Source organism: Topomyia yanbarensis, chromosome 3, assembly GCF_030247195.1.
Source record: "Topomyia yanbarensis strain Yona2022 chromosome 3, ASM3024719v1, whole genome shotgun sequence".
NCBI classification, from domain to species: Eukaryota; Metazoa; Arthropoda; class Insecta; order Diptera; family Culicidae; genus Topomyia; species Topomyia yanbarensis.
In genome coordinates this window covers 369,348,727-369,362,796 of record NC_080672.1, presented here as the reverse complement: position 1 = coordinate 369,362,796, position 14,070 = coordinate 369,348,727, and the positions used below count along the sequence as shown (strand labels likewise).

Sequence of the window (14,070 nt, the reverse complement as noted above, 5' to 3'; positions counted from 1 at the left end):
GGTGCTATGAAAAATCGATATTAGTTCTCGTACGGGATTTTTTTCGGAATGCCAGAGGAATTGTAAGTGCCAGTGACTGGAAACTTTAAATCTATATGAAACTTTATTGACAAATACGGTATACAGTATTCAATATTGTAATGTTTTATATATTTCTGTTTGACATTGATTTTATTTTTCGTCTGTATAAATAATCTCGCCGTATCAAACAATTGATTTGAATTTCAAATATAGCTCTCACTAGTGTAACAATTACTAAGTGGTTCCGCTGGAACCTTTAGGTCTCTATTTTCTGTCCTCTCACTTGACATTTTGCCATTTCGATTGAAACGATATCACCTAAGGTAGATTCACTTTTTAGGACCCCCTAAATACTACATTTTTTTCCTACGAGGCAAGCGAGATTCGTTTCACAACTACCGTGTCACACTAAAGTCACAATACTACAGCTACTGCAGATTGGGTTTCATTGTATTTTTGGTTTCCATTTCGAGCGGGTTGCTTGCTATTCGCTTATGCACTATTAAATTACTGTGGATGTATGATCCCTAGGTTTTGCGCTACGACGCTTTGCGTAGCACAACAGAAGATGGTTACTGGGCAACTTCGAATGAATTGATGGAGTTCATTAAAAAACTGACCAAGAAGAGTGGTTTATCCAAAGAGCGACAAGACCAGTCCGTAGTGATACAAAGAGGACTTCAAAATAAATTAAGTATTTGACGCATTTTGAAAATGCTGGAATATTTAGAATGGTGTCTCAATCTTGGAAAAAAAAAGTCTGCATTATTGGCGTCGACCTCTTTCAATCATAAGATAACTAAGATAAAAGGGAAATATTGGTGGATCATCGGTTTGATTCAGCGACTGTGCAAAAGATCTTTTAGGACGCATGACCACAAAAGAGCAGTAAAATGTTCCTTATATAATGACAACGATAATAATCTGACATTTCAAATAAACCACATGAAATTTAGAAAATAATATGAAAACGCTTTTCATTGAAATTTTGAAGACTTTGGTGAAATTGTTGGAAAAAGTAGGTCAAACTGATACCATTTTCACCACACGAACTTCGTTGGCAATATGTGGGAAGAAGTTTCTCCTAGTTTCAAACGTCACTGCATTCACTTCAACGTATTGTAACAAATCGTTTCGTGTAATGGATCCTGATTTAGGATATTGCGCTAGATTGTGAGGTCGCACCTTGGTTTTGTCATCGTTAATCTTCACGGGAATCTTGACTAACGTTACTGCATTCAACGGCAGATTGTAGGTTGTGTTGGTTATGCATATTTTTTTGTCTCGACTAAACTCATACACGTCATCAGTACTTCATTCTTTTTATGCTGAAATTGGATTGATGACCATTAATCAAAATTTCAATTTGCTTTCTATTTCTGATTTCTGGAAACCAGTAAAGAAAAGATCACCATAGAAGGAATAGAAACAACGACTCTTAGTTTTTCTTTTGTGGACACTATAACCACAGACTAACAGACAAAACACTATGAGGAAATTCCCTCAAAAAACATCGATCCGACAATTTTCCCAGAACACTAGCTCCCCCTTTTATTCACAGTCCCAAACACTCATTTACTGGTGGGTTACCCCTCAGGTTTGGGAACAATTTTTCACTAGTGGTCTGTCCCCCATATGCTTGTTCATATGTCAGTGGCACCATAATTTCTATGTGGCCACAGTCCCAACTACACATATATTTGAAATGACCGTTTAAGCGGACGAAGTTTTGTTTTTGAGTGTTATGTCTGTTAGTCAGTACTATAACCTCGACTTTTCCGTTTTTACTGTGGAGCGATTTTTTATTTTTCCAGGCGTAAAGCGCAAATTCAATTTCTGCATCCAAAATTTACGTTCAGTTAATCTAATCATTTCAAGCAAAACTTTTATTGGGAGCTAACCAAACTCACTGAGTTCTTCGGTCGTATGCTGACAGGAAAGGAGTGTATCAAAGATCCATTCTTCATGTTAGGAGAGACTCAAAACAGCGTCTATTCCGAAATGGGTGGCAGATGAATAAAATTGACGAGACACCACATTTGGAGGCTGTTTTTTTCAATAGGTCCAATCTACAATAGAGACGGACCTTTCTGATTTACCCTCAACTGTTTGCGAAATAAGCTGGTAAAAACCTTGGTCTTTGGAAACATACTGATAAATGTTCGAAAAATTATGTGATTTTGCAGTAATAATCGAAAGCGAACAAAGAGGGCTCTCATTTGCAGATGGACGTAACGAAAAAAAAGTCTCCAAATGTGGTGTCTGGTCAGCTACATTCAAGATGGCTACCCCTTCATGAGACTATGTATCGTAGTCCTACTAAGGCGGCATGCCGAATCTTCAACAAACAGCCAGACCCGTAGCGTGCAGTTGGCAGGGTTGATCTCCGCCAAGGGCGCCCACCTGAGGAGGGCGCTGAAATCTTGATCTGCTTTATAATATAAGTAAAGATAATAAATAAAATTACTCTTGATAAGAGTACAGCGCAAATTCGTTAATTGGGAGTTCACTAGTTGGGGTGTTCGTTAGTTGGGTGTCCGCTGAAAGTCAAAAAGTGATTGACGTTTGAAAGTCATCGATTTCAAGGGGCTCATTGGTTGATTTCTGTGGCGATCTATTAAAAAACATACTTTGAAATCTAATGGAATTTTATTTTGTAGCATCCATATTCCGGAATATTTTTAATGACATAAATGTGTTAGATGCTGCGCTTCTGCCATTCAGCATCAATTAGTTTATGTCGTTGTGAGTTACTTGATAACTTTTTGTGGGTCATCTCTGATGTATTCAATCATATTCTCAAATGATTTTTAGCTAATGGTAACGTAGTATGCTTGCGCTTGATTGGCTTTTTTCCGGCGGCGTATCCATCCTGTTTTATGTGAAGCAACTATTCAAAAAAGTAATTAATCGCAAAAAGCACTACATACTTTATCACACAAATCAACTTTAAACTGGGATGAAACAGCCAACTTGTTTTTTTTTATCGAAAGAAAACAATCAGCGTTTACCTCGTGTAATTTTTGCCAGTTGCTCCAATTACCGGATACGATTCGCTGGTTGGCGCAGTCGTGGCCCAACCAAAGAATTTGCACTGTACCAGTTCCAGGTACACATTAATTATTATTAGAAAGTCGAACTGAATAATAAAGCCAAAGGGTGTATAACTGAGACTCCACCAAAGGTCATATAGTTTTTAAGAGCAGTAACAGACGTCCCCACATGGCCATCGTCATAGGCACATTATTCCTGAGCCAAGAGAGTATAATGATTTGTTGTGGTGAGTTGCGTAGTATTTTTAGTATTTCTGCCAAAGAAAAGTCTTCCAAGGGAACGGTAGATCTGTCGAACGCTATTTGTACGCGGGCTTGGTGAGACATCATGGAACCCACCACTAATCACACTTTTCAGCAGTGACCCATTTGATTGTATTTAGTTCAATGCCGCAATGCACGATGCGCGATTCAAGCAGACGATCCTTGAAGAAAAATAAATTATTAAAAGCAAAGAAGTCTCGCAAAAGCTCACCCGATACGAGTTTAAACCCTCCGGAAGTCGCGCTTATGGCCCACTGAACGAGCAGCCACTGGTGCCCTAAGACGATTTCGCTAGATTATCAGAGCAGCGTGCACTCAGTGCACTAGCGCAACTGCCGGAAGGTTAAGTGGCAAACTATTTTAACCCGACCCGTCTACTGGAACAATGAAACAGCCAACCCCATGCTTCATCAGGTACACTTAAGACAACCTTGAATCGGTGACCACACCATCGATCTCAACTTTGCGCGCGAGTATGTAGACGCGGTTGGCCTTTACGAATGATTTGTCGCAAGTAACGTCATTTGCTTGCTTTTGGCTAAATATTATAATTCAGAGCTTATTTGGCCGAAATCGAAATATCTGTCACCGCTGAATATTTCTGCATCAGAAATGTTTAGAAAATTAGTGGATTATGTTTGATCCGAAAGAAGATCAGATATGGTCTGACCGAATTCAATGTGTATGATTTTAAACTTCGATGACGAATCTTATTCGATATTCATTTTACCATCAGGTAGGAATATAAGTTTACTTATATTCTAGAGCCCGAAACAAATCGGTAACTAAGGAAAAGCGAAGGAAAAGACAGAAATTACGAGATATAATAAATTGTAAGACAAGTCCGAAAACCTATCTTCACTCGATAGTCATGTCACCGATTTTCTTAGCAACTGGCACGAAAAGTGTGTACAAACCTTTCTCAGTAATAGATCAAGGGCGGTTAGGTAATGTCAACCACATAAACGGCATATCGTGACGACACTTGTAATGGCAATTTTCCCTAAATCTAATGATATTCACCATAATCTACAATCTACCAACCAAGTTTCAGTTCCTAAAAAAATGTCTCCTCAGTATACTGGTTTTAATAAACAGTCTCCTAAACAGATGCTCCCTTTATCGCCTTCAAACAACTAACGTCAACTGATTTAATTAATATACAATTCATGATTTGCGGCTGGCATTTACATAAAATTAGAGACAATCAAAAACGAAGGAACTTCGGTCGAATCTTTTGGAATTTGGATTATTCGGTATATCTATAAGTTTCCGACGATCGTAAATACATGTAGCGGTTTATTCACATAAATTTCTCGGAATGTTGTATAACAACGGCGGAATTTCCCTAATGAAGTATTCTGCTTAGTAAACCGATCGGCACGTTCAGTCTCCCGGGACACTCCTTCGTTTGTCGCCTTCAGCTACCTAGCATCAATCCATTTCACAAAGTCTCCCGAAAAAATGCTCCATCCATTACCTTCATACACCTGCTTTCGAATGATACTACAGACAAATGTGCAGTGACCTTAAAATTGGACAAAAGTTTAGTGTTTTGTTGGCGCTCTATATTGATGGCTTTGCCCGAAATAGGCTGAAAAATGTTTCACTAGAACCTTAACATCAATGGGGCGCAAAACTTAAACTTCGCCAAGGGCGCCAAAAGACCATTCGACGGCCCTGCAAACAACACCGATAAATGTAAATAAAGATACAGAATGGAGCAATCAGCAATGGACATAGCTAATTGAGAGCTCGATAGTTGAATCCTTGCTTGCTCGAGAGCTGCAAAAAGTGCAAGTGCAGATTACTGCCCTTCCGGATGTTCGAAGGGGCGGCCTGGACGAATAAAAATTCAACCCAACTAGGTGAACCTCGTTCAAGTACCTACAGTACAGTGACAACGAGAAGGAGAGCATGGAATGGGATTGATAATGCGTGATAAGCAGCAGCGACGGATCGTCAGATGGTGATCGGTTAGTGACCATATCTACAAGTTACGGCAAGTTCTTCAACTATAGCCTAATCAACGCACATGCGCCGACAGACCCAATGATGTGAATGGTCGGAAGAGAAGCATTCTTGTTCAGTTATTTTAAAAGAGAGCTTCGACTAAACCACCAACTGAAACAGTTGATCAATTTTGCCGCAGTCAAAAGTATGATTATCATAGTAGACCCTATTTTGCAAGAAAATATATTCAGAAACACACCTGGAGAAATGTCCGGCGTGAATAGTAAAACGTACTTCCAAATCAACCATGTTTTGATAGAGGGTCGACATTTCTCCGAAGCCATTGAGCCAGACCCTTCCGATAACCGAACGTCATGTCTGACTACTACCCGGGGCGCTATTTTCACAATCCGGTCACCTAGTGGCTAGAAGAAAATTTCCAGTACTATTCTAGTACGAGAACCATGCGACTGAGTATACAGAGAATGTCGGTTAAGGATGATGCCGAGCAGCTCGACGAACGAAACGAAGAGCGACAAACTAGGGATAACCCTAAAGCAGCGTGACAGCCGACTAGAAGGCGGCAGCAGGGTAGTACAACAACCAAGCCACTGGGTATTGCACGCGGACAGCAGCGGAATGGGTGGTTCGAGTGCGTGCCAAACAGTAGCTAGAAACTGAATGCTTGTAGCGGTTACACGTCCACCACCGGTACGGGAATCAGACAAATCGCACGAGAGCGGCTGACAGATCGAGGGATCCCTCCGAGTTATTAGTAAACGGACCAACAAATAGAGAAAGCATAATTGGTCGGTGTTAAGTCAGAGCGGACTAAGTGACAAAATATTGATTTCGAGAAAAACGAGTTTAAAGTTTTAATCGCAGCATCCTTTACATTATGATTGGAAATTAGTTTTTGCCACAACTCTTGTTTATTGTTACATATTTCAAATCTGCCAGAAGTCGGATGTAGCTGACGAAATTCTTTATCCAGTGCTATCATTATCCCATTTTTTAATGTTTTGCTACTTAGTCCGGTCTGATTTAACACCGACCAATTGGAATAAGGATTAATGATGTTGGAAAAACTGTCCCAGATGAGGCTATTCGAAAGTTAAAAAAAGGACCTAAGACCGTTGGGAAGAACGTAATCCCAATCGAACTGCTAAAATTCGGACCGGCTGTTCGAAGCAATCCACTGCGTGATAATTATCGGTGGATAACAAACTTCATTAACGTCTCAAAGGTTCTCTCGTGTGATCTGTTTAGCAGACTGTGCCTTTTAGCGGAATTCCAAATCGAAAAGGATGCTCAACATCTGGATGGATCAGTTGTTTACCCAGTGATAAATCCTGGATAAATTTCAGGAATTCATCTTGCGAACTCATCATTTGTTAGGGGATTTGAAAGCAGTGTACGATTCAGTGAAACACAATAAATTCCGGGAGATTTATGTTTAAACATGACACAGGTCTGATTAAGCTGACGCTGGATGGATCAAAATCAAATGTCAGTATAACCGGAGAGACATCCGACTATGCTGCCGGAGTGACTTTAGATCCTAAAAAACCGGCCAACGGAATGAAAAGAACAGGGAAAACGAGCTAGCCGAATCCTAGTGGAATATCCATTGGGTCCATTTTCTCCTCATCGTAATAGATGGATTGAAGAATTGTAATACGCTTTCTAACTTGTTTAATATAGCGCTCAAAGATACGAGACCATAATGTGGTGTGCAAAAATGGAATTATCTTGGCTTCACGGACGACATCATTGGATTGGAGTCGATCGCCGAATGGTGAAAGAATCTTTAAATGCGCAATGAAGTTTTAAAATAATATTGCGAAAAAGATTATTTTGAGATATTCTACACAATATTAGTCTGAAACAGCATTGCGCATATAAAGATTCTTTCACCGTTCTGCGATTGACTCCAGTAAAATATTAAAACTGAGAATTGTTTTGCAAATTTAAAAAAAAAATGTTAAGCGCCTTTCAAGACGGGAATCTTACTGACTATAAAAACTTACAGGCAGTTGGAAGGTGTTGCTTTTGAGATGGAAATGAATGGAATACAGTACGATGATGTCGACGAGTTCACATGACTTGCAGTACAAGTTGCATGTGATAGCGATGTTAGCCGCAAGGTCCATATCGCTGATACTCCTTGTTGCTCTGTACAGCCAAAAAAGTGGTCGTTGCCGGAGACAAGACTATCGAGTGCTTTGTGTGTTTGAGAGAATTCTGCACTAGATACTTAGCGGCACAATAGAGGTGACGGATTCGCCCCGAGCTTTGCCAAGTGTATAAACTTCCTCAGTATACTTTCTCATCCCGATCAATCAAACCAGATGCAAAAAATCGCTCCGTTTGTTAACAGCAAAAAAAATTCCTATTGACATAACATAACATATAACATATTAGAATCAAGATTCCCGTTTCTACGAATGATAGACCACACGATCGATCCTTGTGGTCTATCATTCGTCATATCAAATTTCGGAAAGGGTCAATCTAATAAGTTTGAAACTTGGAAAAAAATCCCAGCTATTTTCAAAGGCGTTCGTGTTGTAAGAACGCGAGTAACCAAACCTATTGCTTGTTATCTGCACTTTCAATCCTAAATAGGAGCCGATATCAATTCTCATGTGTACATATGAGCGACCGAAAATAAAATTCTCAAGGATAGAACATGCTTCATAAAACCCGTTATAAATAGATTAGAATATGAAAATCGGAAATAAACTTTAAGCGTTAGAATCGTACAGAGATCCTCCAGCACAAGAAGCTTTTAAAAAGTTCTATGATCACTGTGCTTCGCCTGCTATCTCCAGATCAACAGCCGTTACCGCCAACGTCGAAACACAGATAGAGAGGGGGGGGGGGAACTAATTGATCGCTTAGTAGCAATATGCGAACTCCACCAAGAAAGGAGATCTCTAGTAGAGGTGTGCGCCGCGCCGCCGATTTCAGATAAAACGCCGGCGTCACGCCGGCGCGCTTTCTGATTTTACCTGAAATTGTCGACGCGACGCACACCTTCAATCTCTAAGTAAAGTAGCAAATCGTGGACACGATTGAATGGACATTTAAATTAATTCGATTTGTTCATATTTATTTATTTACATATTGAAAATGCTAAAAGACCAACGGCTCAGTTAAACTAATGCATTAAGCCGTATCAAATAACCGAAATCTAAAAAAGCGTATAAACGTACTAAACGTCGAAAAACTGATAAAACATGGCAGACTACAGTGGGCTGGACATGCAGCGCGAATGCCGAAAGAAAGATTCCACAAACACTACACTGTTTGAAGCTTAAAACCAATGCGATCGATCTTGACGATTGTAAGGTTCGCGCATCTGTACGTAAATATGAAAATATTTACTGTGAGAGAAAATGCTGATTAGATCCATAGAAGGCATCTATATCCAATTCCATCACGTGAGGAATGTTGTTGCGTTTCGCAATTGACCAGGATGGCATTTCTACATATATAACACCATTTTACAATCATTATGTTTATTAAAACAGATCTTTTGAATTTTCCTGATACAGTATTCACATGAGTTTAAAAGAAATAATATTATATTTATTTCACATTTAGTACCATTCCATTCCGCCCAACACTCGGTTACCAACTAACACATATGACAGTGTAGGTCGTTTAATAGATCGAGAAAGTATCAATATGGTGAAAAGGAGAGGTGCTCGCATAATGCGCAACATACTGTGATACTGTGTCTTGCAGGATAATCGCTCGATATGCGATTATATGAAAGCTCAATTCAGATAGGCGCGTGACAGCCGCCCATATGAATTCATATGAAGCTTATTCCGTGCAGCTTTCGAAAAGCACACAGCAGGTAGAAAAATAAACAAACGATGCAAGAGAAGACCCTCATTTGCAATAGAGACTTCTTATCACTCCTTCAGTTCAGTTATGTTCGACTGTCTCATTGCCTAGTGGCTCCAGTGAAATCGGCTGGCGGAGCAACTGCTGCTATATTTGATGCGCCTTTCAGACGCGCGCAATGTGAGATTTTATTACAAGCGCGACAATAAGTGCTCCTGTACTGACTTCCCAAATGAACATCGAACACCATGTTCGCTCTAGTTCTGTGCTCATCTTAAATCCACATTTCGTGTGCAAACTCGAACGCGCCAATGCGTACCAAAACACGTACACATGTTCGTCTACACAACCGAAACCCATGTACGTACGCGGTGTTCGTACACACAGGTTCTTGACACTAGTTTTCTCTTTCTATCACTCATCATCACTAGTGTTGACTCATTCTGTTTTGTGTGTGCCTTTCTTGTGTACGCACAGTGTACGTACACGGTGTTTAAACCTAAGTTTACACATCGTTTGCTTGGATTCGGTGTTCGAGGCGAACCTGTCCACAAAGGCAAAACAAGTTTGAGGTTGAACGCGTGCACGAAATTTTGTACATAGGTGCAAACTTATCGATGTTCATGGTAAGACTACTCCTGCACAATACATCGCAATATTCCATCAGAAAGAGCCATGGGGAAACCCCGAACAAAACCAGTTCTTGGGGTCAACCTGTGTGGTTAGCATTACATCGTGACATTTAGTTAGTTTTAGACACTAACGAACAAACCTCTAACAAGTGAATCAACCAAACTTTTCAAATACATACATACAAATAATAATAATGAATTGTTCGTTGCGATAATGGCGGTCTAAGGTTGACAATTCAGGTACAGCACTTTTACGACGTATAGGAAAGTGTCTCATATGGATTAGGTATAACAACCCGATTTGAAATTCAAAGAGGCTTTTTGCTGTCCATACTGGAATTCGAACCAATTTTTTAAATGACTTCCACAAAAAAATTAAAATCTAATCAACCGATTGGTATTCAAAATTTTATTGGTTAATGGGGTTCTCTACCGCGAGGCCTAAAAATAAGCTCTTTTTGGGGAATAAATTGCAAAGTATGTAGAATTTGAATTTTCATATTTTATTTTGAACCTACTTGTTTTAACTTTTAAATTTTAATTTTGAAAACCAAGAAAATAACATTGGCGACTTCGAAACGTCATTGATTGCATTGAAGTTTATCTGCTTGTTTAGTTGGGGTCCTTCAAGGCCATTCATCCGGATTACATTGATGTTGAAATTACCGCCTAAAATATGGCATGATTTTTTTACAATTCGCGAAATAAAAAATCTGTCGCGGGAAAACATAGCGGTATGTTTACTATGCAATCAATGACGTTCCAAGGTCGCTAATATTTTTTCTGATCTTCAAAATTAAACTTGAACCCATACTGTTGCCATTTCGTCGCTGTTGTGCTATCTTATGACAAACGCCACTTTGGGGTAAACTGAGTTAGATATGCCACATTACTTGTTTGAAAAATCTCTACAAAGTGGCGTTTTCAGAATTTTGAAATTCTGCTTGGTTACTTAGATATAGCTAGAAACATGATAAGAAATTGTGAGTTTTTTGCTTCAAATCACTATATCTTGGGATTGGCTCAGTTATATTGAAGTTTTAGACGGTTTTATGTGTGAAAATGTCTGAGGAACACAATGGCATAAACATTTTCGAAAGAAAATTATACGAGTTGTGAGAAAAACACAGTTTTAATTTTGAACTGGAAATAAAATATATTTGGCAACACTGTAATCGAGAAAAACCATTTTTTCTAGATTCCCTGACTCATTTCCTTTAAAATGCATTTCACCGAATGTTTATAGACCATATGAACCCAAGAATATGAATAAAAGTTAAAAAGTGATGATTTTTTTCTATGGAAAATTTTCCATGCACGATTATGACACATCATACAAATTTTGTCATCAATACACGCCTATGACACGTGTGAGTGCGACTTTTGTTTACATTCATAGTAAAAACTCGCAACATAGTCAACCGATCTTCGTAATATTTGAGAGATTAATGCAGAACAGATAGAAGCATCAATTGTCTTCTTTGGATTATTTATACCATTTATAAGTTTCAAGATATTCAATCTCAAACTTTAAAAATCGTTTTTCTCGAAATGTGCTAAATGGCGCTTGTCATAAGATAGCACAACAGCGACGATTTAGCAACATACCGGATACCGTGATATAAAGCCTTAACAAGAGGTATAGATTGAATCCAACCAGAAAAATGAGTACCAAGGAAAAATGAGTTCCATGCATTTAAGGGTTAAAAGTCAAAACTGTCTTTGAACTTTATTTCGAATAAGAAAAACATCGTGACAGTCAGACCTTGTTGTTTTTTATCGCTAATGCCTTTCCAGACATCACGGTACAACTAGACTGTATATTACAGAATTTAAAAATGGAGACTTGAAAATGTAATAAATATGATATAAATGCATTGGAATATTGAAAAAATAATTAAAAAATACCGACATGAAACGACCTGCTAACAGTCTCCGAAAAAATATCCATTGCAAAGTTCAAAACATATTGTTTCTGGATTGCCCAGTTTTTGACCATCATCTGTACTATGCTATATTTTGCTTAGTTTTGTTGTTGTTTTCAAAAGTTTTGAAGAATATGTTGTGAATGTTACTATCTCAGTGCCCTTTTACCATTTTTCATTCCTTAATGGACTTTTCAGCTGCAGAAAGATACAAAAAACAGTACAAATTTTATAAAACATAATATTCTCGGTGTTCCAAACTTAGTAGATATATACATGCACAACAGGCAACTGAATTCAATTCATATTTACACATTTATTTACATACACAATACTCATTGCTCACCGCCACTAGAATTAAAAATTTACTTCTCGAGCAGACATTATTAAAAACCGATCGACACTGCACTAACTAATGGACCTCTGCTCAATCTAACTCACGGCACGTAGCAGGTGAACACACGGAACAACTAAACAAAACAAATTTTAGCTCATAACAAAGCACGGCTTATCTAAAACACCCGACGCGGCACAGCTCGTGCCCCACATTAGGTCGAATTCTGTCGCTCCGGGCAGCGTGTCTGCACGATACGACCCTTCCGCGGTACACTGTTCCCATCTTCGTCCTCCTCGAAACTGCTGCCAACCGAGGATTTGTTATTCAACTCATCGTCCTCTTCACTAAGCCGCGGCGTGTGCACATAAATGCCCGGATGTTTATCCGATTGGGCATGAAGCTCGTGTATCTCGCCCGGAGTCAAACTTGCCAGCGCCGCGAGCAGATCATGGTTAATCAGTGGTTCATTTTCCGCCGCCGGTTCCCAACCGGCTGGCGGAGAAGCAGGCGGTGAGATAAGGAACTGCTTGACCGGTGCCGGAGGTTTCAGATTAACGTTCGAAACCGGCGTTACCGGTTGGGCCAGGTAGCACGTGATTACTGAATTCCCGAACGGATACTGATGCAGCCGGATGCGAGCATTCGCGGCAGCGATTGCCGTGTCGTAATTGACCCGCAGTCGGCGGAAGCTTTTCAGCCACTGGAAGGTGGTGTTTTCGGAAAAGTTTTTAAACAGCTCCTCCAAGCGAGCCTTCAGCTCCTCACTGGCAAACACCTCCGAATGGATGTTGGTAACGATAATGGACGTCGGCAGGTCAACCAGCAGATCGTCGTCCGCCGGATTGGTTTCGCTGTCCGAGTCGTATGCGCTAGGCAGTGCCGGATGGTCGTTCGGTAGGCCATCGGTCGGATTAATGAACAAGTTCTCGTCCGGCGGGGTGCTGGCATCAAATTCGCCAGCAGCTGGTTGCGCCATTGTGGCAAAGGAAACTGCGCTCACCTGCGTTTCTGTGTCAGTTGGGGTTACGTCTTGTGGTGGTGCCCGTCGTTTTGATAAATATTCATAGGCGAGAGAAAGAAAGGTAAAGAGGAGCCAGTCAGATTTACAACTAACAACTTGATAGGTTGGAGGTGTGGGGCAACACAAACTTGCAAACGGGAATGAGTAGGTGATCCCAACGTCGAGTGTAATCGAAATACTAAAATAAATTTTGATTTTCTTTTTTATTTAGGATTTCACCAAAGGATGGGGAATTGAGAAGGCGATGATGATTTTCTTCGGCTTTCGATCGCGGTAAATTAAAACCTTATTGAAAATACAATTCTTAAGGTTGAATTTACTATTGTAGAATGTTTACAGGTAATTGGCATTCAGAAAAATTTAAACAATGCTCTAACAAGACGAACTAATTTTGCTTAACAATATGATAAGAATAAAATACACAACACAACATGGCTGACGTTTGTCACATTTTGAGTTGAACCTTAACGCGGGAATAAACATCGAAGTCGTGTGCGAAAGCCGATGATACCGTCGAGCGTTCTCTAAGCACAGCATGTTACCTCCACCTTTCCCAGTGAAACATGTACAGTGACATTTACGCAACCTTTATCGATCAATAGAAACGAAGCAACGGAATTTATCGTGAAGAAGTTGGAAAACGTACACGTGTGCTAGTTTTTGCAGTTCTTTCTCGTTCGATGGTTGAACTAGTATCAAATAGGAAGGGTCGCTACACAGCACATTCGAACGCCATTATGAAAATCATCATCTCCATCAATTGGTCGGAGCTATGCACCATGACATAATATAATTGATCTGCCCTGCGAAAGTAATCGTTATATCGATTGTTAGTCATCATCCCTAGTTTCTACTCACTACTGATTCTTGCGCAAGAATCAAAAAGTTTGCTCCGTTATGGATGCAGGGATTAGTTTGGGTTCTACGGTCTATCTATCCATTCATCGATGTTAATGGACTGTGTTTTTTCTCGAATGTTGAAATATTGACATTGGACAGGCTTTTT

General features: G+C 39.7%; 2 protein-coding genes across 5 annotated transcripts in view; both read right to left on the bottom strand.

The window, feature by feature from the left end:
- Positions 1-14,070, bottom strand: part of LOC131690239 (spectrin alpha chain) — a 46,208-nt gene that overhangs the window by 17,263 nt on the left and 14,875 nt on the right. The window lies entirely within an intron of this gene.
- Positions 74-14,070, bottom strand: part of LOC131690241 (protein sarah) — a 28,860-nt gene continuing 14,863 nt past the window's right edge. The window contains exon 2 of the mRNA XM_058975839.1: positions 74-13,072. Within this exon, the coding sequence (XP_058831822.1) occupies positions 12,255-13,019 (765 nt within the window). The 5' untranslated portion in view covers positions 13,020-13,072 and the 3' untranslated portion in view covers positions 74-12,254. The remainder of the gene's footprint in view (positions 13,073-14,070) is intronic.